This window comes from Micromesistius poutassou (assembly GCF_964030765.1).
Source record: "Micromesistius poutassou genome assembly, chromosome: 2".
Lineage (NCBI taxonomy): Eukaryota > Metazoa > Chordata > Actinopteri > Gadiformes > Gadidae > Micromesistius > Micromesistius poutassou.
The window spans coordinates 22,786,071-22,807,498 of NC_140272.1; the positions used below are offsets into that span (position 1 = coordinate 22,786,071).

The 21,428-nt window shown below is 50.7% G+C and overlaps 2 protein-coding genes across 4 annotated transcripts; both read right to left on the reverse strand.

Moving 5' to 3' along the window:
* Nucleotides 1-7,373: 7,373 nt before the first annotated feature.
* On the reverse strand, nt 7,374-10,208 carry LOC311338724 (uncharacterized protein). Its single transcript, XM_084464041.1, has 2 exons — nt 9,989-10,208; nt 7,374-8,551 (listed from the first exon to the last, which is right to left on the reverse strand). Exons 1-2 carry the CDS (start codon nt 10,173-10,175, stop codon nt 7,677-7,679), a joined length of 1,062 nt encoding a protein of 353 aa, XP_084320167.1. The 5' UTR covers nt 10,176-10,208; the 3' UTR covers nt 7,374-7,676.
* A 415-nt stretch (nt 10,209-10,623) lies between these two features.
* On the reverse strand, nt 10,624-21,201 carry zc3h11a (zinc finger CCCH-type containing 11A). Of its 3 annotated transcripts, none has more exons than XM_084463836.1 (17): nt 21,100-21,165; nt 19,657-19,727; nt 19,425-19,539; nt 19,194-19,313; nt 18,972-19,095; nt 18,505-18,681; nt 18,314-18,406; nt 16,248-16,427; nt 16,082-16,153; nt 15,889-15,990; nt 15,714-15,776; nt 15,082-15,606; nt 14,006-14,109; nt 13,352-13,916; nt 13,092-13,243; nt 12,718-12,935; nt 10,624-11,809 (listed from the first exon to the last, which is right to left on the reverse strand). In XM_084463836.1, the coding sequence occupies exons 3-17, from the start codon at nt 19,476-19,478 to the stop codon at nt 11,602-11,604; spliced, it is 2,757 nt and encodes a 918-aa protein (XP_084319962.1). In that variant the 5' UTR covers nt 19,479-19,539; nt 19,657-19,727; nt 21,100-21,165; the 3' UTR covers nt 10,624-11,601. The 3 variants fall into 3 exon arrangements, with proteins under 3 accessions (XP_084319962.1, XP_084319961.1, XP_084319963.1); XM_084463835.1 differs by having other exon boundaries at nt 19,657-20,324; nt 21,100-21,155; XM_084463837.1 differs by having other exon boundaries at nt 15,094-15,606; nt 19,657-21,201.
* Nucleotides 21,202-21,428: the final 227 nt, after the last annotated feature.

The following is a 21,428-nucleotide window of genomic DNA, read 5'->3' on the forward strand; positions in this document are numbered from 1 at the left end:
GGGTGAGACAGCCCACTGTGAGGTGAGAGGGGTGAGACACCACTGTGAGGGGAGAGGGGTGAGACAGCCCCCTGTGAGGTGAGAGGGGTGAGACAGCCCACTGTGAGGGGAGAGGGGGGGAGAGGGGTGAGACAGCCCACTGTGAGGGGAGAGGGGGGGGGAGGGGTGGGACAGGCTGGAGGGGTGAGACAGCCCACTGTGAGGTGAGCCTGGGGGGTGAGAGGGATGAGACAGGCTGGAGGGGTGGGGCGGGCCCCTGTGCGGGCGGTAGGGGGGGGAGAGGGGTGAGACAGGCTGGAGGGGCGGGGCGGGCCCCTGTGAGGTGAGAGGGGGGGGGGGAGGGGTGAGACAGGCTGGAGGGGCGGGGCGGGCCCCTGTGCGGGCGGTAGGGCCTGCAGCCTCGTGACAGCGCTGTGTGAAGCGGCTCCCACGCCTCTCGTGTAGCGGCCCTGGTTCCTGGTGACAGGAGGCCTCGCTGCCGTCGCCGCGGCGATGACACCTGACTCAGCAGCTCGTGTTTCTCCCCGGGTGGCTGAAGACGCGAGGGGCCGCGTGACCCCTCACGCTCCTGTCGCACTGCTCAACAGCTACGTGCGTTCACCCGTCATAGAGACGGAGACCACGGACTTTAAACGGTGTCTGTGTGCATGTCGAACACACACACACACACACACACACACACACACACACACACACACACACACACACACACACACACACACACACACACACACACACACACACACACACACACACACACACACACACACACACACACACACTCCAGTATTAATGTCCTTTTGGACAGATCAAATTCAAAGTGGGGTAAAAAAAGAAGGAGGGATCACATGATTCCAGGCCACCCTCTTGGAGGTGCTTTTCCACCATTAAAGTCTGGTTCAGAACAACTGCTTGCTTGGTAACGCACAAATGTTTGGTCCTGAACTACAAAGATGGCAGATGAGTGAACTCTCATTATGGCACTTCAGATCACATGATCCAACCCTCCTATCAGAAGCCTGGCCCGCCGTCTAGTGTTCTGAGGGGGCGCCGTGTCCCGGGACACGTCCCGGGACGTGTTGTGGCCCAGATCAAACATGGCAGCAGGCCAACTAGGGCGGGGCGCTCACAAGGAGACCAGGGAGAGCAGGGAGAGCAGGGAGAGCAGGCTCTAGCGATACTCTGGACAGCGCCAGAACTGACCTGCACTTAATGAACGCACTTAATGAACGCACTTAATGTACACACTTAATGAACGCACTTAATGTACGCACTTAATGTACACACTTAATGAACGTTGTATTTATTCATAGTACTTAATTGTGTAGCATCTGCAGTAGCTGGCTATCACTGCTGTGTACGGGGAATGGGTCGGCCTGGCGATTGTCAGTACTTGCACTTGGTTCTATGAACATCTTTACTGTACCCACAGAGATATATTGTTTCACTTCTTATGACGAATGTACTTACTGTAAGTCTCTCTGGATAAAAGCGTCTGCTAAACGCCCTCAGTGTAAATGTTAATGTGACTGTATTGGAAGACATGCTAACATTAGAGTTTGTATGTAGACTGTTTCCATGCCAGTGGGTGCTGGTCTTGATCATCTAAACCAGTCCAGGTTGTCCACGGTGTGGTCATCAAATTGTGCATCTATTGGGCAGCCAGCTCGAGAGCCCAAAGGCTTCGTTATTACATTCCCTCCCTGACAATGACCAACAGAAGACAAATGGGGATTGTGTGTGTGTGTGTGTGTGTGTGTGTGTGTGTGTGTGTGTGTGTGTGTGTGTGTGTGTGTGTGTGTGTGTGTGTGTGTGCGTGCGTGTGCGTGCGTGTGCGTGTGTGCGTGCGTGTGTTTTGTCAGGTCCTGTTTAAAACATGTATTTCAATGCTGCAACATCAGCTTTTATCCATGACCTCTAGACTGATCCGTACAGGCTCCAGTTCAGTGCTAACTGTAACCGCTCGCTCTGGGCCGTCGCTCAGACCTGCTTCATGATGTACAATAATACTGAATAAACAATAATCAATAGTCTCAACTCACAGGGAGAAAATGTGCGGACCAGTCTCTAGTCGAGAAACAAATTAAAGAATACTTTGACAGACAGCATTTCACGGAACAGCTTGAGATATCACCGCTATGTAAGGGGCTATTAGGCTACGAGGTAACATTGTCAACAAAGAAAAAGTTAAGTTATTATGACATTAATATCTAATCCATCATATTTGATTACAAGGTATTTAAGTCACTATCGTCCTCAAATACATCACTGCTGTCTTCTTAAAGGCTGCTATGATTCATTGTCTCACTGATTCATTCTGTTTCACCTACTCACAATTATCAGCATCTTCAACTTCCTTCCAAACTATACCGTCGTATGAAGAGACGTTGAGCCAGTCACAATGCTGAGGTGGATCAAAGCACTTTGATCCACAAGAATCAATACTCAATATAACCAATAAACATACTCTCAACTCACAGCGAGAAAATGGGCTGACCAGTCTCTAGTAGGGAAACAAATTCAAAATCATAGTTCCACTATCATAGTTCCACTATCATAGTTCCACCATCATGGTTTCTCCATCATGGTTCCACCATCATGGTTCCACAAACACCTCTTTGTTGGGTAAACGGTGGAACAGAGGTCCCTAACATCTGGAGGGTTGTTAGTGACCTGTTCACCAGTGGAGGACGTAGCGTTAGATAAAGGGTTGACCTGCTCTAGCCTTGTCCTTCTTTGAGCTGCTGACGTTGTGTATATCAGAGCAGTGTGTGTCCCTGCAGCAGGAGAGAAATAACTAACCCCTTTAAGGTCTGGAACCAAGATACAACAAACTAAACCCTAAAACACTACATTACCACAACTTTAACCACAACAAAAACACACACACACACAAACACACACATCTTTGTGTGTGCACGGGTGTGCAGGTGTGCTGGTGTCTGTGTGTGTGTGTGTGTGTGTGTGTGTGTGTGTGTGTGTGTGTGTGTGTGTGTGTGTGTGTGTGTGTGTGTAACTAGGCAACTCCCTACTGAGAGAGGAGCACCAGATGTTCCCGTTGCTGGTGTGTTACGTAAGACCACTGACTGCCGACTACGTCACACAAGGCTTACTCTGTCATAGCTGCATTAATCGACCACACATACATGGCAGAGAGAGTGTGTGCGTGTGTGTGCATGTGCGTGTGTGTGTGTGTGTGTGTGTGTGTGTGTGTGTGTGTGTGTGTGTGTGTGTGTGTGTGTGTGTGTGTGTGTGTGTGTGTGTGTGTGAGGAAGAATAGGAAGGAGAAGGAAATACTTTTAAGCAGGCCTCTGTGCACACCTCAGGAAACACACCTGGCCGGGTACAGTAACTTCGTTCTGGCCTGTACGCTGATCAGAGATCAGCCCAGCTTCCTGAGCTATGGTAAATAACACCACCACTGTCCCGCTGCTGCTAGTGCTGCTAGGACAGGTGACTCGACACACGAATAGAACCGAGGCCTAGGACTGGAGCTAAAGGCAAAAGAAACACACGCATTCATGCCTCCATGGCCTGTCTTGTTCTTCCGCCATAAATAAAGCAAAAGAAGTCGCCCACCACTGCGACCAAACATTATTGATTGAAACACAACGGTTGAAGGCCTACAGCAGACTCGGATCCAAGGTCTACTACTTTGCAGACAAATACAATACTTTGCAGCCATGAACTAGCGAATTCCTGGCTTTGATTCGATGTCCGCCTCGCCAGGACTACCCTGGTCCCTGGACCAGACGCGCCCAGGGCCCCAGCCTCCGATACCAGAGGCATGTAGAAGTTGAACGTCTTGTTTCTTCACAAAAACCGCAATGACATTTCCTTTTCAAACATCTGACGACCTTTGACGACGTCTACGTGCCAAATGGCGATGATGCTGTTGTTCTACTCCGTGTTATTTTGATCTCATTTCGTAATTTGCGCAGAGCAGCAAAACGCCCGAGAGCGCAGAATCATCCCCGGGATGCGCAGGGCGCCAGGCTGGACGCTGCGCCCGGCCCGGCGGCACTGCGGATTACCGGCCACCGGCAGCGCGTTTAGGACGGCCTGGCCGGTGAACACACAGAGCAATGCAATCCCCCCCCCCCCCCCCCCCGCTAAATATACCACTTCATACCCCGCAGAACCCACCCAAAGCACCCGGTGTGTGTGAACGCGAGAGAGGTGAATAAGGAGAGCTTTGCGGGAGTCGCGTAATGTTTGACTTACCTGTGCTCGCCTCCGCTCTGCAGCTGTGCTCCGCAGCGCGTCTCCGGGGCTCTGCTGCGCGTCTCCGGCTCCGCTAGGCGCGTTCACCTCTGCAGCGGTAACATGCGAGGGTTGTATGTGCGTTTGTCAAGACGGGAAGCGGCTCGCATCCGTGTAATGCGGTACTCTCTCACTCTCACTCTCTCTCTCTCTCTCTCTCTCTCTCTCTCTCTCTCTCGCTCTCGCTCTCCCTCCCTCCCTCCGCTCAGCTGTTCGGAGAGGCTCTGTTCTGTTCCGCCTCTTCTTCGGTATTTTGATGAACGCATCCGGTCTGTTGGATGGTGCGGGGAGGGCGAGCCCGAGGAGACCGCAACTGATGGATGGATGGAGGGATGAGTGGGTTGAGTGATGGATGGATGAGTGGGTGGGTTGAGTGATGGATGGATGAGTGGGTTGAGTGATGGATGGATGAGTGGGTTGAGTGATGGATGGATGAGTGGGTTGAGTGATGGATGGATGAGTGGGTTGAGTGATGGATGGATGAGTGGGTTGAGTGGGTTGAGTGATGGATGGATGAGTGGGTTGAGTGCTGGATGGATGAGTGGGTTGAGTGCTGGATGGATGAGTGGGTTGAGTGATGGATGGATGGATGAGTGGGTTGAGTGATGGATGGATGAGTGGGTTGAGTGATGGATGGATGGATGAGTTGAGTGATGGGTTGAGGAAGGTAAGGGTAATGGATAGAATGACCACATAACAACAGAAACCATACGACCCCCCCCCCCCGGGGGGTTGGAGTGGGGGTCGTATGGTTTCTGTTGTAATGTGGTCATTCTATCCATTACCCCAACTATGGAGGAGGCATACACGGCGTTCTAATATAGATAGAACGTTATAAAATATGTAAGGGGTAATGTATAGACCGCCGGTCATTATCGGGAAATCAGCCCCGACAGGGCGAACCGGACACCGACGTGGAGCGGAGATGTGTTGCTTCGCCCTGAAGGGGCTTATGTTAGATAATGACCGGCGACGTTCTCTACATTATCCCGCTTGTTACACGGCTACTTGCCAAAACGAAAAAATAACTTAACACGCTGTGTCTTTTTACAATTAATTTGTTACCAGCATTCGTAGTGTTGATCAGCAGAGAAACAGTCCGCCCAAGACGTTGACGTCGCTTAGCAACCGAGTAGGCTGGGGTTGATAAGTTACCGGACTACTTGCGGAGTGATACGAGAGACGTGAAAAATTCCACTTTCCTTGACAGCGGTCATTATATGCTTAGCAACGGTCATTATTGAAAATTAATTCACCACCGGAAGTCGGCAAGGCCCATGCAAGTGACCGGAGCGTTCCGCAGCACTGAGAAGAGCCGTGTAATAATTTTCAATAATGACCGTTTGCTAAGCATATAATGACCGCTGTCAAGGAAAGTGGAATTTTTCACGTCTCTCGTATCACTCCGCAAGTAGTCCGGTAACTTATCAACCCCAGCGTACTCGGTTGCTAAGCGACGTCAACGTCTTGGGCGGACTGTTTCTCTGCTGATCAACACTACGAATGCTGGTAACAAATTAATTGTAAAAAGACACAGCGTGTTAAGTTATTTTTTCGTTTAGGCAAGTAACCGTGTAATAAGCGGGATGATGTATTGAACGTCGCCGGTCATTATTGGGAAATAAGCCCCTTCGCGGGCTAATTTCCCGATAATGACCGGCGGTCTACACATTATCTACATTATCTCATACATATTTCACCACCGGAAGTAGGGAAGGCCCATGCAAGTGAACGGAGCGTATTTTATATTATGTTATTAAATTGTATTTAAAAATAGGTCATTCAATGTCTCTTTCTCTCTCTTAATCTTTACATCCTTTTCATCCTCTCTCTTTGTTAAGAGTCCGGAGAAGACTTCCAAAGATGCCAGGAAGAGAAAAGAATAAGAGCCAGAGAGCGAGGGCGGAGAAGGGCTTCAAATGGAAGAGTATGTCTGGGTTGGTTTAGAGACAAAGACAGACAAGGACCACAAACAAGGTTATGGCGGATGTGGAGTTCTTTTTACCCTCCATGATCTCATTAACAGGACGACTTAATTTGACATTCATCTTACCTTTGAAACAGAGGATGCCATCCTATCAAACAGTCCGATCGCCAGAGATATTCAATTACATTTCTTAATTTCTTTAATATGTTTTTATATAAACAGTATTTGTCTGTTTGTAACGTGACATCTTTCTATGTAACTATCTTGTCATGGTGAATGTGTATAATATAATATATTATATTATAATATAATATTAATATAAATATATCATATATATTATAATTTATCAAAATACATAAAAATAGAATTGTGCAGAGCCTTTCTCAGCCATAACAACAGAAGTTTGTGCTATGCTCTCCGCTCCGGCTCATTTCTGACCAATCAGGGCATCTCTTCCCTGATTGGTTTGGGTAATCCACCTTGCCTTTCAATCACATGGGTATAGACCTCTGAAGAATAAGTCCCGCCTCCGAGGCTCCGGTTCCCTCGGTCAAATGTCTACGGGGAATAACACGAGGGAATGACCGAGGGAACCGGAGCCTCGGAGGCGGGACTTATTCTTCAGAGGTCTATTTTCAATTCAATATGTTGATTGACATAACACATTAATGTTAAATAGTCTAAATGATTGTTACATCATTTGTAACGTTCTTACTTCTGATTGATTGTTCTCAGCCCCACTTAAAAGCATCTTATATCTTCAGCCCCACTTAAAAGCATCTTATATCTAGGTGCACGTACGTTGTGTGTGCGTGTGCATGTGTGCGTGGCGTAGCAGACAGTCAACTCGTTCTTGTTACTTGTCCCTTACTACCAGTAAGTGACGAGAAATGTTACGGCGTTAAAGGTCCACCTGTGATGTCATAAGGGGCAGATTTCCAAAACAGCTTGAACGGCTGATCACGCCACACCTGGTGGCGCGTCATGCATTAGGTGCTAGTCTACAGAAAGACATCCAACCATCCGTTTTTACTTACTTGTGTGACTCAAACACTCAAACACACAAAAACCAATCCACGGTCCAACATGTTTACATGCGCCCTTTTTTATGAAAGAGAAACATACATTTATAGTCTAAATATCTCTGAAATCAAATATGTCAATATCTAAAAGTCACGTAAGGTTCGCGCTGGACAAATAAACCAAACAGAAACATTTGGACATGAGAAAAGCACTCCACACACACACACACACACACAACATGTTGCACAATAAACACACAACCAAGCGTAGGCGACACGGCGACAACGTACACGTCGCACGTGAATCAGCGCGCACACACACACACGTCGACCGCAATCCTCTTTACAGATCTGTCTGTTTCTACAGTGCAGGGGCCCCCCCGCCCCGGAGGCCCTAGGCGTGGGCCCCCCCTCCCCGGAGGCCCTAGGCGTGGGGCCCCCCTCCCCGGGGGGGGGGGGTCCCACTAGGAGTGGGGCAGCATGCGGGACCAGCGGGCGCTCTCGCCCGTGTGCAGGCGGAAGTGCGTGTTGAGGTGGGCCGACTGGTTGAAGCACTTGCCGCAGACGTGGCAGCGGAAGGGCTTCTCCCCGGTGTGGATGCGGTGGTGGCGGCGCAGCATGCTGACGGTGGTGAAGCTCTTGCGGCACACGGTGCAGCCGTACGGCTTCTCTTTGGTGTGCCAGCGCATGTGCACCTCCAGCTGGCAGGCGAAGCTGAAGCACTTGCCGCACTCGCGGCACGCGTGCACCTTCTGCAGGCTCTGGCTCTGGTACGAGGCCCGCGGCGGCCGGAGGGGCCGCACGCCCTTGAGGCGCAGGAGGCCCGGCGCGCCGCCGGCGTTTGTGTTGTCGCTGGAGGGGGCGCCCCCCGCGGCCTTGGCGTCCTGGTCCTTGTCCGCCGAGACGTCGGGGCGGTGCGGGGTCCTGCCGCCGCCGGCGCCGGCGCCGGGCTCCGTCTGCTGCGCCTCGCGGAAGTTTGAACACACGGGCTGCGAGGCGGTCGGGCTGTGGCCCAAGCGGTCGATTTCTTCGAGGATGTGTTCCGTCTTGACCTCGTCGATCACCATGTCGTACGAGGGCTGGAAGGGTGACAGGTCCGCCGACGCCTGTTCACGCTCCGTCGGACTGACCGTGTTTCCTCCGGAGAAGATGGACAGGGAGGTCCTTGTGTGGTTCTCATCCATCCGGATCGGACTCTGTTCCTCCTCCTCCTTGATCTCTCTGACGGGGGGTGGTGACAGGTCCCGCCCCCCCCGGCTCAGGCCAGCGGGTGTCAGTCTGTCCTCGCATGGCTGTAGGTCTGAAGACGGTTCTTCTGACGGCGGGGTCGTGTTCGTTACTGTAACACAAGAAGGCTATTTAAGGTCCGGACCATTTAAGCACGGTAGAGATTCCATTCACATCTAGGGGGTGTTGCTGACACACACCCCGCAGGGCGACAGCCAGCGGGTCAGGAGCGGTCAGGGTGAGGCGTCTCGCTCAGGGACAGGCGCGTAGCGGACAGGGGACATGTCAGGGGACATGTCCCATCTGTGCCCTCTGTCCCCGCACCGTTTACCAGCGCTCAATGAGTTTGTTACACGGGCCAGGGCTCTCGAGTCTCACGCGTTGGGCGTGACACGCACGCATTTCAACCCATTCACACGCTCACACGCTCACACTTCGTACTTCTCACGCAGAGAAATGACCAGGACAACGGCCACCAAGTTGCGCCACTGTTTATTTATAGGATAACGGTGCAACAGGTAGGAATCAAATGGGTTCGCCGTACGTGGGGTGACCAGACGTCCTCTTTTTGAGAACTCAAAATGTGTCCGGGTGGAATTTCACAATCGTCCGGGATTTTATAAAAGCCCAAACTAGTTCGGCTCCGCCCTCCCCTACTCAGGTCTAGTCGTTTTGCAGTGGAGGAAGTGAGAAATGGGAAGTAGAGCCTTCGGATTGCACGGTTTTGTGCAAAACACAAACTGGACTAACTAAATAGGATACAGATTGCCCAGCAATTCACTGTGGCTAATGAGAGGCGCAGAAACACGTTTGGGTGCTTCACTTAGGCTAGCCGTGTACATGCTTGTATTCTATGTACAGGGGATTCCTAACTAGCGTAGTGTGGTTCTGATTGGCTGCTTCTGAGACAGCCACTTTACCTGTCCTCAGAGGTCCTTCGTCACAATATTATTTTGTAATGTAATATAGTTCTATCAGGAGAGCCTGCAGTTTTCATGCCAATAAATGATGTGCCTTTTACCCAGTTACCTTGTCACTTCCAAGCCATTTTGTGTGCTATGTACTTAACATAACTGCTAATAGGAACAATGTTTTAATGACATTTATATGTTAAGTGTTGTCACTTGACACTTCATTATCTGGCTATCTGTATATGCCTGAGGGTCATTCTGGGTCAACTCAGGTCAACAGTTTGGCAGCTCAAACTTTTGATTTTGCTCATTTTACTTGAGTCTGTGCCGTACGGAAGCTGTTTGGGGTTATTTGGTTATTCAGCCACTAAGGAGAGGCGCAATTGAATGCGAGGATGATAAATCACTCAATAGAAGTCGGCTTACTCCTGAACAATCTGTCCCCCTCACTTCTGAAATGATGGCTACGCCCCTGCGAGTCAGGGACCCCTCGAACACTCCGCTAGGAGGAGCCGGGGATCGAACCAGCAACCTTCCGGTTACCGGTCAACCCGCTGTACCCCCTGAGATACCGCCGCCCAGATTAGGGTTACATGAACACAACGTGTAGAATCAGATGAAGTTGTGCGCTGTCCTACCGGGCTGCAGTAACATGCGCTGCACTGCCACGTTCAGGAGCCTCTTCAGCCGCTCGTTCTCCTCCTTGAACCGCAGCACCTCGTCCTGGTACTCCGCCACCGTGTTCTTGATGGCTTTGAAGATGTCCTCGGCCGCCGCCGTCAGCCGATCGTTCAGAAACACGTTCAATAATTCCAGTTTCGTCATGTTGGCTGGAAATTAAAAGGCGTTTTCCTTGTGTTTACATCCGCTCACCCGGAAGTAATGAGGACTGCCGGTCTTTGGTGTACGTTCACAGTGACTGCAGCGTTCGGACTGTAGCGCCCGCATGCGGCCGTTAACGATATAGGCTTGGGATTTATCTTATTTGTATAAACATTTTGCATGTTTGTATTTGTATACATAATGTTTACATTCCTCTATTTGCATCTCAGTTTATGCTGAAAAAACATGTTGAAACAACTTCAGTAACTATTTGTATAAACTGGATTGTGTAAAACACCAATAAAATATATGAAATAATAATGAATATAGGCCTGGGATTAGATAAGGATATTCTAACGTTCACCACGTAGGCCACTGCATTAAAAAAGTGCATCTGATTTTGGAAAAGGTATGGGCCCAATACAAATTGAACTGAATATTTTGTGATTGAAACATGTTTTATTCATAAAGCAACATACACAAGTAACCAAACAGCAATCTTAAAGTAAAATTACTCGAATTGTGCAAACATTTAAGCAAAATTCTGAAACCAACAAGGAGAAGAACTTATTTACAAGCAGGTGAAATTGTAAAAGGTTTCACTGAACTGATCAACAAGCATCTCTAATTCAAACAGAAGGAAGCATCCCTGAGTTTAACGGTCATAGGAGAACATGAGTAGATGAATGGCTTAAACATGATCGTAGGCCAACATACACTTTGTTTTGAAGAATCCACAAATTAAAATAAGAATATACAGATAAAGGTCATCAATAAAAGAAAACCACTTGGAAATAAGACAAAATGTGACAATTCTCCTTTAGTGAATCGTATCTACATTTCCATTAAAATAGCATTATTCAAATGACCTAGAAAAGCTCCACATTTGAGAAATGTTAGTGTTGGACCGGGGCGATGCAGAGTTTAACCAATCTAGTGAGATAAATAATAGAGGCAGGCAGCAACAGTAAAGGGTGGTCTACAGTAAGTGCAGCTATTCTTCTATCTTTGCATACACAGTATACACATGGACGTCTCCGGGCATAAGGGCCCGCTGGCTCAGCTGGAACGACTCCTCACTCACTCACTCCGGACGGCCCCAGGGCCGGAGAGTGTGGCATCACAACGTCGGGCGCGAGGCAATTACATGGACATGGATGTTCAAAGATAAAAGCCATGTACAGAAAACTCCCTTTGTTTGTCGGAATCTAATAAAAATACCCTTAAAAAAGGGAGGGGTGCTTTATAGGAGAGCAGGTTTCAAAACAAATCCTATTCCTATGTTGGTTTTGTTGAAATATTGTTGCTTTACTTAAAGGTTTTAACGTTTGACTGAACGGCCCCCAGGCCCCCCCCCCAGGCCCCCCCAGAGTCTCAGCACACTGACGGCGGTCAGGGTAGGCGGGCTGCGGCCGTGCTCCCCTGAGCTTCAGCTGTCAATCATTTCCGACAGCTCCTGCAGCAGGTCGTCCTCGCCCATGCCCGGGTCCATGTCCTCGCCCAGGTGGTCGTCCGTGAACTCGTTCATCAGCTCGTCAAAGTCATCCACGGCGGAGGAGCTGGAGACGTTGGAGACCCGCGACGGCACGAAGCTGGACCTCCGGGGCTTCACCTGGGTCGGAGCCTTCACCACCGGGCTGGAGGCAGGAGGACACGAGGTGAGGACACGAGGGGAGGACACAAGGGGAGGACACCAGGGGAGGACACCAGGATCATGACGTCACTAAGGCCCTGTCCAAATTCTCCCCCTTTCCCCTAGATTTGAGCCCTGACCCTAGATGTGAGCCCTGACCCTAGATGTGAGCCCTAACCCTAGATTTGAGCCCTAACCCTAGATTTGAGCCCTAACCCTAGATTCGGCGCGTTCCCGCGAAGGGGTAGGGTGTCCCAATACTTAAGGGAGCAAGGGGGAGTGCAGTTTTTCCCCTTAAAATCAACCCTTTAACGCTAGCCAGCTCGGGAGCTGGCTTGCAGCTAAGGGCACTCAGAGCAAGTGTTCTTGTTAAGGGGAGAGAAGTGGGACCGGGTCAAAGTCCGACTGGGTTCCAACCTTTGGCCTGAGGTGGACCGCTGAACTGTCACCAAGACCTTTTAAACAGACCACCTGTATTCCACCGTGAAAAGATCTGAATACACATGGCTGATAAAGTATGCCAGGGTGCGTTTTATGCAGAATTCTCACTGCAAGGAGGCGATGGTCAGTAGGAAACGGCAGAGAATAAGTCAGCAATGTGGCTTATTATCCCACTGTGTTTATTTAGCAAAAACAAATTAACTCAAAACATTATAATATCTTTATTAGTGCTGTTAAACTATTAAAATATTTAATCGCATTAATGTCAGTTAACTTGCGATTAATCCCAATTAATCTCTCAGACAATGTAACACTGTCTATCAATAAAAGGGTAAAAAAAACCTACATATATTAAAAAAATGTAAAAAAAACAACAATCTGGCGATAGAAAAATGTACGTTGTTAAAATGGGTTAACAGCGCGTTTCCCTGACAGCACTAATCTTTATTTGAACTGATCTCTAGTCCGTACCTCTGGGGGAGCGTGCAGGGCTCCAGGGCTGCGGCGGCCGCCCGGTCGGCCTTGGTGCCGGCGGCGGGGAGGTCCTGCAGCGGGGCGTGGTGGAAGACGGGGACGGTCTGAAGCTCCTCTTTGGCCGGGCTGCTGCTGCTGAGCTCTGAGCCCAGGCGGGAGGCGGGGCTCTGGGGCGCCGCGGCGCTGGGCTGGGCCTCTCCGTCAGCGGGCGACAGCTGGAGGAACAGCACAGGAAGAGTCAAACGTTTGAAGATTTAAAACTGGATCGGCTCAACGGATACAGGGTGGCTACGGTCAGAGTTCATGATCTCATTTTATAATGCACTGCAACCTCAGGTGGATCTACTCATTCAAACACTGGGCCGTCCTACCGCTCTCTGTTTGCATTGCGGCTCCTGCAGTGGCTCCTCCGGTCCTGTGGCGGTGCTGTTCAGGGGCTTCACTGCCAACTTTCTCTTCTGGCCTGGCTTGACCTGAGCGGCGTGCTTCATTACCGACGGCTTCACGTTCAACTTGGGCCTCACTGCAAGAAAGTAAAGGACAACGATGAGGAGGGCGCAGCACAACGCGTACCGTACTGTCAGCTGTGGCCATGGCAACGCCAACATAACCAGGGAATGAAACCCGGTACCTTTTATCTCTGCGCTTTGCCCAGGGCTTTTATGCGGCGACACCATCTTCTTGGTGTGTTTAAGGTGTGTGAGGGTGGAGCAGCTGTTTGGTCCCTGGGCGGCGGCGGAGGAGGAGCTGGCGGGGCGAGGGCTCTGGGGACCAGCGTCCGTCAGGGGGGGCTGTGGTGGGGAGGCGGGGGTGGGGGCGGGCGCCGCGGTAGACGGGCCGCTCTGTGCAGACGGTGAAACAGCCTTGGGTTTGAGGGCGATTCGTTTACGAACGGGGGGGCTCCGCGTTGTAGGGAGACCCTCGGAGGATTTCACGGGGGGGGAGGGGGCGGCGGCAGCGGCGGCGGCGGGGGAGACGGCCGGGGCCGGCGGGACGTCCCGGCTTCTGACGGGGACCGTCTTCCTGGCGCCGGGGACGGGGGAGCGTTTCCGGGGAGGCTCGGCGTCTGTGCGGCCCGGAGACGGGCACGGCGAGGAGGAGGCCTGCTCCTCCAGCTCTTGCTTGCGGAGACGTTTCTCGCGCATGATCTCCTCAAAGGTCTTCACCTTGACCCCGTTGCTGGAAGCGGCGTTGACCTAGAAAAGAAAATCCCCACCGTGAGTATTTGATGAAAGCCGGTTCTAGGGGTGTGCTCCCTCGTGGCCGGCTGTTGACGAGGTCCTACCTCAGCGCTGGAGGCGGGGGACGCAGCCGGCTTCTCTTTGGCCTCAGGGCTTTTCTTAGTCTGTGTGCCGCCTGACGGCGTTGAGGACTCCACCGCACTGGGTACTACACACACAGGAACGCACACACACGGTCAAACGCCACAGCATAGGATTGCACCCTTGTACCTAATAATAATAATAATAATATCACTGCAATATATTCTTACTATACTATAATAACTAGGGGTTTCCCGATCCGATCCACAGTATCGTTCTGACATTGGCTCCGAATGCTGGATCGGATATCGGAGGGGAGAGATAAATATGAGCCGATCCGCGCAGCGTGTCACGTGACAACAGCAGGAGTCGCCAATTAGGCGCATGCGCATGAGCTCCCTGCTGAACAGTCATGTCAGCAGTGGGGCAGCAGTTCACGGCTCTCCTGGCTGCTGCCGAGCGCGGTCGTGGGGTCGCGTCACGCGCTCCAGCTTGGGCTAGAGCCCATCACGGCGTTGCTTGTGGCGATCACAAAAGCTAACCATACTGCAAGTGTAACATTCAATTACACTTGCAGTAAGTGTCAGCCTGATTACAATTCCCAAATCTGTGGCGCTACTTATTTGAATTTAACTACACTTAGTAGTAGTAACTGTTGGTTTACAATTGTACTAATTAACTGCCTGTTTACAAATCTGTGGTGTTCCGTAAGTTTCACATTCAACCCACACTGAGTGAGTCAATAAAACTCTCAAGATCACTTGGTCTAGTGTTGCTTATTAAGTACATTTGGTATGAATGATAATGTGTCATTTCATTTGATGATCTCATTTAACTTCAATTGGAGTGGATTTAAAATATAATTTTAAAAGAGTGATTAATCGCGAGTTAACGACTATGCGATTAATGGCGATTAAAACTTTTAATCGTTGCCCAGCCCTAATTATTATTATATATTATTATCATCATCTGACTGATATTAGTATCGGCAGATAGCCACAGCCGTGGTATCAGTATCGGAACTGAAAGAGTGGTATGGGGAAATGCCCAATAATAACAGCAGGTCATGGGAACGGGAGGAGCAGACGGCCGTGTTTACCCTGAGCCTTACTGAGGCGTGGCAGTCCGGGCCTCTTAGCGGGCTCTTCTCCGGCGTTGGCCACGGGGCTCTTGGTGTCTTCAGCTCCCCCTGCCTGCTGAGCCTGGAGGCGCGCAGCCTTCTCCTGCCGGATCTCCTCCAGCGTCTTCACCCTCAGGTCGGCCCCGGGAGGAGACGGTGGGCCCCTGGCCTTGGCGGTGGGTCTCTCGGAGGCCGGGCCTCTGCCAGGACTGGGAGTGTTGTCTGGCTTCTGCTGGTCCTCCTCTGGCTTCTTCTTGGCGTGGACGGAAGAGACGGTCTTGGTCTGAACGGGGGAGCCGTCTTTGACCGTGACGGCCCTCCGGGCCACCCTGGGGGACTTGGTGGACGTGGTTTTGGCGGCGGTGGAGCCCGGAGCCGAGGCAGGAAGACGCTCTCTCTTGTTCTGGGCTTTGGACGCTTTCTCCTGCCGGATCTCCTCCAGGGTTTTAATGCGGATCTGCTGGGGAGCTTCACTTGGAACCAGTACGCTCTCGGGTTCTTGGACTACGATGGGGAGAAAAGGAAGGACGTCAGCTTTGTGCCAGATTTGAAATGTAGTCCAAATGTAAATAACTCAAAACAGGTGCATAATGTACACAATCAAACATTACCTGGCCACACGGGAGCGTCTGCGTCGGCTTGAAAACCAAGTCGTTCTCTGATGGGCTTGAGGCCTACCGGAAAACCAAAGACAGTGTGAACATAAACCTGGGTGGCCGGACTAGAGAGAAGGCAGCTCGACCCCCAGTGACAGGATGCTGTCTCTGGGCGACGCTTCCAACTGACCGTTTCTAAGCTGCGGCCCGGTTTGGTGGTCGTCCTCGACCGCCCTCCCCAGGCGGTCGGCCAGGCTGCGTTTCCTCGGTGGGTGCTCCAGGACCACGGCGTCTACAGGCAACACACCAGAGCAGTTGAAGAACCACCACGTCTCGTTGATCAAAACAATCCACCCTCTGCAACAGGACTTAACGGGGCTCACCTTTGTTTAACATTCTCTTTCCAAGCCGATCACTAATGTCGTTTCTTTCCGTTTCTCCACAGTAAACCGGCTCTGTGAGAAAGAGGTCCGATCATGGTTAGATGAAGGTTATTCACACGGGCGGCTACATGCACCTCTACCTATCCTACATCGTTATGCCTCCTACCCTCTCTGGCTTGGAAGCCGACTGGGTGCACGTGGGAGCGGATGTTCTCCCTGTTGGCCCGGGGGCTCTTCAGCGGGGCCCCGTCGGCGCTCTGGACAGGATACCCAGCCCTCTTCATGCTGGCCTTCAGGGCCTTCCTCAGCCGGATCTCCTCCAGGGTGCTCACACCAAAGTTCAGAACTATGGGGACATTGACGTTGGGTTAGGACCATCAAACGTCTCTTCATAACCCAAAGATCCTCACAATACACGCTAATAACCCACAATTAATCTAAAACCAATCTAAAAACAACGACTGAATAATTCAGCAATAAGGATATTCTTCTCTTCTACTTCAGTGGAAGAAAAGTGCTTTAAGAGACAATTCCCTCATCCTCATCCTCATCCTCATCCCTCATCGTCGTCCGCTTATCCGGGGTCGGGTCGCGGGGGCAGCAGCTCAAGCAGGGGGCCCCAGACTTCCCTTTCCCGGGCCACATTGACCAGCTCTGACGGGGGGATCCCGAGGCGTTCCCAGGCCAGTGTTGAGATATAATCTCTCCACCTAGTCCTGGGTCTTCCCCGGGGTCTCCTCCCCACTGGTCGTGCCTGGAACACCTCCCAAGGGAGGCGTCCAGTGGGCATCCTTACCAGATGCCCGAACCACCTCAACTGACTCCTTTCTAAGCAAAGGAGCAGCGGCTCTAATCCGAGTTCCTCCCGGATGACTGAACTTCTCACCCTATCCCTAAGGGAGAAGCCAGCCACCCTCCTGAGAAAACTCATCTCGGCCGCTTGTATCCGCGATCTCGTCCTTTCGGTCATCACCCACCCCTCATGACCATAGGTGAGGGTAGGAACGAAGATCGACCGGTAGATCGAGAGCTTTGCCTTGCGGCTCAGCTCTCTTTTCGTCACAACAGTGCGGTACAGCGAACGCAATACCGCCCCCGCTGCTCCGATTCTCCGGCCAATCTCACGCTCCATCGTACCCTCACTCGCGAACAAGACCCCGAGGTACTTAAACTCCTTCACTTGGGCTAAGGACTCATTTCCTACCCGGAGAGGGCAATCCACCGGTTTCCTGCTAAGAGTCATGGCCTCAGATTTAGTGGTGCTGATCTTCATCCCAGCCGCTTCACACTCGGCAGCCAGCCGATCCAGTGAGTGCTGAAGGTCACAGGCCGATGATGCCATTAGGACCACATCATCTGCAAAGAGCAGTGATGCGATCCTCAGATCACCGAACTGCAACCCCTCCCCACCACGACTACGCCTCGATATCCTGTCCATGAATATCACAAACAGGATTGGTGACAAGGCGCAGCCCTGGCGGAGGCCAACACCCACCGGCCCCACTTTAAGAGACAATTGTGACCAATAAATAGGCCTGTCACGATAACCAATTTAATAACAAACAGGACTGTTTCAACTTCTGTGCAGGATGAGAATGGGCCTAACCGACGTAGCGGTAATATACACCTTATATCTATTTCAATGTTGTAGGATCTTTTAATTGTTCCTGGGGGCTCTCCCTCTAGTCAGTTGCAACCAGAAGAAAATCAGGTGGTGGCGAGTTAAAAACATTTTTAACCGTATTTAACTGCTATTCAGACGGTCAAACGGCCAAAGACACTAAAATGCTGTACTTACTAAATCGAATGAGCATCATTAAGGTAAAGATTAATAGAACAGTTAGCAATGGTTTTCGGTCGGTCCGTCGTCCAGAATAACACCCGTGTGTTTTAGGATGGGCCATCTGTTCTAGTTTCATATTGTCCAATCTTGCTCATTCTAGATCGCCAATATACAATCCAATCGCATGGGGGAAGAATGAACATTTGATTTAGAATATTTTAACATTAAATAATACTGAAGTAGCAATGTTATATCTATAAACGCACGTCTCTCTTTGGCTCTTTCACTGTGGCAGGTGTCAAAGTGCTACAGAAGTGTCAGGTTGGTGTTTAAATCTCAACAGAACATTATCCAAACAACAGATAGCTGCATGTAAGGGGTCTGCCGTATATCTGATATCTGCATGTAATGACAATGGCAGTGAACGCGTACACTACCGCTGGTCTTACTTGGATTGGCGGCTCCAGACAGTTTCCTGGGCGAGGTCAGCCTGGTTCCATCTGGTCCGTACTTGCCATCCTCTCCCTCTTCTGAGAACTGGTCTGGAAGCACACACACACGGATGTTCAGGATGAGAACCTTGTGATCTAAAGGGGTCCCGTGAAGACCTCTGCCGCCGCAGGTCCCTCAACCAACGCACCGTCTTCGTCCTCGTCGTCGTCCGCCGGGTTGATGACCACCGGGGGGTGGGTGGGGCTGGGCACCGTCTCCTGGGCCTCCGCCTTCAGGACCCCTCTGAGCTGGGGGTTGGAGGCGGCGGGGAGCGGCGTGGGCGGGGGCGCTGGCTCCTCATGCTGGGGCTCCTCGGCCTTGGGACCTGAGAGAGGAAACCCCTTCGGCATTATTTTCAGGCGCACCCATAAGAGGAACCAAATGAAACAACCGTAATACATTTTACGACAAATCCATTTCTACCATAGAAACGTATCTTCAGTCCTTATTCTCATCAGTGTGGTTCTAATATTTCTGGATGAAGCCAGAGGCCGCGGTAGTTTAAGACCCACATTATTGGACCCAATAGTCAAGGCAGCCAATGCAGATTATGGTAATACATAAAAATCACTCCAGAGAGCGACATACCGATAAGAAAAATGTACATTTTTTTACCTCTACTTGGTGGGACTAAGATGCCGTCGATGAGCCGCTGTTTCTCGTGGTAGAAGACGCAGTGTGTCTTCTGGCAGCCGGCGGGCTGGTTCTCCCAATAACACGCAATCTCTTTCCTGTTTTTCTGGTGGAAAAAAGGAACACGCATGTTACATCATTTGGTAAAGGGTGTAACAACGCGAGTCAAAGGTACACCCACACAGATCATTGGCCTGAGCCTACCTGGATCTCCATGTGACGGAACTTGCAGACCATGCGGAAGCAGCGGCCCTCCTGCCACAGGTTGCACACGGTCTCGTTCCCCATGGCCGCCTCACAGTGTCTGAACGGGCAGCTGTCTCCCTGAGGAGCAGCACAACATACCACGATTAGGAGGCCTGCATTACTTTGTTTACTATGAACCCTATTGTGTATGCATTGTTTCAATAGGAAACCACCGCCCCGGTCCCATACTTTGGTGCAGGTGGAGTAATAGTAGAAGTAGCAGTCATCTCCGTGGTTGGTCATGTTCGGGCTGGCAGACTGCTTTGCAGGTGGATGGAATTCTTCCCCTGTTCAGCGGTAGGGTCTTCAGAGACAGAGTTGATAGAAGTTCAGACCCGCTCTTCAGAACAGGCCCTTACCGTACTTATGTCAATCAAAAGGGAGGATGTTTCAGCCTTTGGGGGCGGCCGGCCACATTTACCTGACGGGCCGAGAGTCGCTCTCCCTTCTGGGTGCACTTCAGACAGGATGTCTCCTTGATCAAACGGTGTCCTGAAGGAAGACTTGATCCATGAGATAAGAGGGAGAGAGAGTGGGTGGGCTAGAGACACTCGTCGTCCTATGACACCCCTTCTGAGACCATCCGAGACCCCTTATCTCCAGCGGACTGCTTAACATAACCGATGGGGTTGGGCAATGTCCATGTGTGTGGGTTTGCTTTTTTTTTTTTGCTTTTTTTTTAATGGAGGGAGCTAAATGAATAAATTGGTGAGAGGGCCAGAACTGCCAGGATCATTAAAAAAAACTCCTTTGGATGGGATCCAAGAATACTGGAAACGGGAGTGGCAAAAAAAATACTGGGGAAAAACTCAAAGCACAGAAAAAAATCCTTCAGCCTCCTCTTAGGCTAGGGAATGGCGGGGGTAGAGTAGGTACACACTTGGTTGCATTGGGTGAGATCAGAATATATCCCTAAAATGGGTTGAATCGGCCTTTGATGATGGTTTTGAGGACTACAAAAATTGAAGGAACAAAAATCTTCGGGGAAGCTACTTTCACAGGGAAACTGTATCCAGATCCAGAGATCCCATCAAAGGGAGATGAAGCAGGTTTAAAAACCTACGAATAAGACAAACCCCTCGCCAGGAACTGAAAAGGGTGGTTATAAGGACACACAATTTGCACATTTTCAACATTGGTAACTCCCACATTAGGTAAACCACAACAGTAGAAACATTTCAAGTTGCAACACATCCCTAGAATGCGAAAGCCTCATATTTAAACTACTTACTAAACGTTTTTTTAACTTTTTAGTTTCAGAAAAGTGGTCTTTATATTTACCCATCCTATTTGACAGACCTACAGCAAACACACTCTTAACATTAAAAAAAATCCCCCAAAGTACACACTTCCATTTTAACAGATTATGTATTCAAAGTTAGAGTAAAATGCGGTACTTCCCCCCACCCCAAATGATCACGTAACTTACTGAACAAGAATAATAAGTACTGGCAGAGATCATGGACTATAAAAAGTGTGTTGTCGTCAACAATCAGAACATTATTCTACTAGCATTAAGGAGCCTAGTGTTGACATCAGAGGCGGAACACCGCGAGCAACGCGTCCGTGGACCGCCGGCCACTGACCTCCACCGTGCAGCGGGCTGGAGGGGCACTGTTATAACTTATATTCTAACTATATAACCCGATGTCCGACTCCGTTTACAGGACAGAGGAGGTGTTAGAGGAGGTGTTGGAGACAGACGGACGGGTTAAGGACCGGCTAGCTTCAAGCTAAAGACGCGCGGAGGCCTAACGTCCGCCCCCACGCGAGCGCGTCTACGATGCGTCTCGCTGATTTTTTTTTTGTTGTAACACAGAAACGGGAGAAACAAGCAAACAACATGTGTTTTATGGTTAATTACCAGTTATCAGAATAAAATAGAAACCATATATTCTAATGAAGAAAATAGACCTGTCCGCGACTCCGTGTCCGCGCTGGAACGTAAAACAAAATGGCGACGTGAAACCCGAGCAACAGGCAGCGAAGCCCCTCCCCCTCTGACGTCACCGGGGCCGTCACCCTATGGTCGTCATCGCGCCGCCGCGCCACCACCCGTTGCCAGATTGGGACTGATTTTTCCGCCCAATCTGGCAACACTGGAACGGAAACAGGTTTAAAGGTGGAGTGTGTATACAATACGGTGCCCGCGGGCACCTGGTCGCCCGCAGGGACTATGTGCGTCGCCCGCAG

What these genes read in the sequence shown, in the direction of transcription:
- zc3h11a (XM_084463836.1), bottom strand. Translation starts at nt 19,478, where the DNA reads ATGACCAACCACGGAGATGACTGCTACTTCTACTATTACTCCACCTGC. An exon ending in ACGCCTCAGTAAGGCTCAGG is followed by an intron (nt 14,110 to 15,081) that starts GTAAACACGGCC and finishes CTGTGTGTGTAG; the next exon opens with TACCCAGTGCGGTGGAGTCC. An exon ending in CCCTGCACGCTCCCCCAGAG is followed by an intron (nt 11,810 to 12,717) that starts GTACGGACTAGA and finishes TCCTGCCTCCAG; the next exon opens with CCCGGTGGTGAAGGCTCCGA.
- LOC311338724 (XM_084464041.1), bottom strand. Translation starts at nt 10,175, where the DNA reads ATGACGAAACTGGAATTATTGAACGTGTTTCTGAACGATCGGCTGACG. An exon ending in GCGCATGTTACTGCAGCCCG is followed by an intron (nt 8,552 to 9,988) that starts GTAGGACAGCGC and finishes CTTGTGTTACAG; the next exon opens with TAACGAACACGACCCCGCCG.